At 39.6% G+C, this 1,995-nt stretch overlaps 1 protein-coding gene across 1 annotated transcript in view; it reads right to left on the bottom strand.

Annotated features, from left to right (window-relative positions):
* TDRD12 (tudor domain containing 12) overlaps nt 1–1,995 on the bottom strand; it is an 82,768-nt gene that overhangs the window by 42,027 nt on the left and 38,746 nt on the right. The window contains 1 exon segment of the mRNA XM_007471089.1: nt 504–601. Coding sequence (XP_007471151.1) covers nt 504–601 — 98 coding nt within the window.

The following is a 1,995-nucleotide window of genomic DNA, read 5'->3' as shown; positions in this document are numbered from 1 at the left end:
AGGAATGTACTTTTATGACCCTTTGCAGTTACATGATCATATGACTTGCTTTAACCAATGATATATAATCAGAAGTGATCAGAAGTGACATGTGTCACTTCTGGGTAGAAGGACTTTATAGCAGGTTCATAATTCTCTTTTCCCTTTATCCCCCGCCACTACGATTATGATGTTCTAGGTGATGAACCCAGCTCCTTGAGTAAGGATTATATGGAGCAGAACATCCCCCCAGCTTCAAGAATGCATATCGTATGACTGCAAAACGAAGTTTTTTTGTGTTAAGCTACTAAAGTTAAACAACAACAACAAAAAGAACAAGGACTTGACAAGGGAGGAGCTGGAGCTACCCTGTTCTTTTGAACAGAGCAAACATGTAAACTTATATTTTTTCATGAATGAAACTATCATAGCCATATTTTTGGTTCCTAGTAGATTTTAAAGGAGAATATTCTAAAATGAACATTCTGTGAACTTTGTATTTAATGAACATTTAAAAAGACCACCTTATTTACATCTTTTAAGGAGATGCACTGTTGTTTCTTTTCTGATTTTTTTTTGGGTGAATCTCTCAATGAATCCGTATTACACTTTATAGCTGTATCTGCAAAATACAAATAGTAATAAAAATTATCTTAGAAAGTGTTATTAATAAATAGAAAATAGGACAAAAAGGATTATACTAGGGCTTCCCTGGTGGCGCAGCGGTTAAGAATCCACCTGCCAATGCAGGGGACACGGGCTCGAGCCCTGGTCCGGGAAGATCCCACATGCCACGGAGCAACAAAGCCCACGCGCCACAACTACTGAGTCTGCGCTCCAGAGCCCGCGAGCCACAACTCCTGAAGCCTGGGTGCATAGAGCCCATGCTCTGCAATGAGAAGCCATTGCAATGAGAAGCCCACTCACCGTAACCAAGAGTAGCCCCCGCTCACCACAACTAGAAAAAGCCCGCGCAGAACAACAAAGACCCAACACAGCACCCCCCACCAAAAAAAACCTTTAAAAAAAAAAAAAGGATTATACTAAAAAAAGTACTATTGTAAAACCTTAATATATAAAATTGTTATGGAATAGGATTTTGTGTTATACTTTGAGGGGATTAAATTTAAAAAGCTTGTTTCAAACTTATTATTAAAAAATGTTTTATAAATTCCGTTAATGGCTAAAAATTAACCACAATTTATTTTCCCAACTTGGCAGAATCTATTTTGCAAAGGTCACAACATGACTCCCAACACATGCTATTCTTACAATGTGATTTTCACACTTCTGCCACGGAGAGATGGGCTCATACTCCTTTCCCGACTGCCTGGGTGGGCTTGTAAACATGGAAGGGGTGTTATGTGACTTCCAAAGCTAGATCACAAAAACGTCACATACTTATTATGACTTGCTCTCTTTGATGCTCACTTCTGAAACCCAGCCTTCACGTTGTGAGGAAGCCCAAGCAACCACATGGAAAGGCCACTATGCATATTTCAGATGACAGCCCCAGCTGAGACAAAGCAGACTTCAGATCAAAGAATATTATCTGAGATAAAAGGGTCATTTAATAATGACGCAGATCAATTCACCAAGAGGACATAAAAGTTCTAAACTTTCACGTACCTAAGTAACAGCCTCGAAATACATGAAACAGAAACTGACAGAATTGAAAGGAGACAAAAATAAAACAATTGCAAAGTTGGAGATATCAACATCCCTCCTTCAGTAGTTGAAAGAGGGGTTGACCAAAAAAAAAAATCAATAAAGACGGAGAAGACCTGAACAACACTATCAACCAACATGACTTAACTGACCTTTATGTAATGCTCTCCCCAACAACAGCAGAACATACATTCTTTTCAAGTACACACACAGCCTTTTCCAAGTGAGACCATATTCTGGGTCATCATACACTAACAAATTTTAAAAGATTCAAGTCAGGGCTTCCCTGGTGGCGCAGTGGTTGAGAGTCCACCTGCCGATGCAGGGGACACGGGTTTGTGCCCCGGT

The sequence above is a fragment of the Lipotes vexillifer genome, unplaced genomic scaffold, assembly GCF_000442215.2.
Source record: "Lipotes vexillifer unplaced genomic scaffold, Lipotes_vexillifer_v1.1 scaffold182, whole genome shotgun sequence".
In the NCBI taxonomy this organism is placed as follows: domain Eukaryota; kingdom Metazoa; phylum Chordata; class Mammalia; order Artiodactyla; family Lipotidae; genus Lipotes; species Lipotes vexillifer.
The sequence above is the reverse complement of the archived record's forward strand: the minus strand, read 5'-3'. Positions and strand labels throughout refer to the sequence as shown.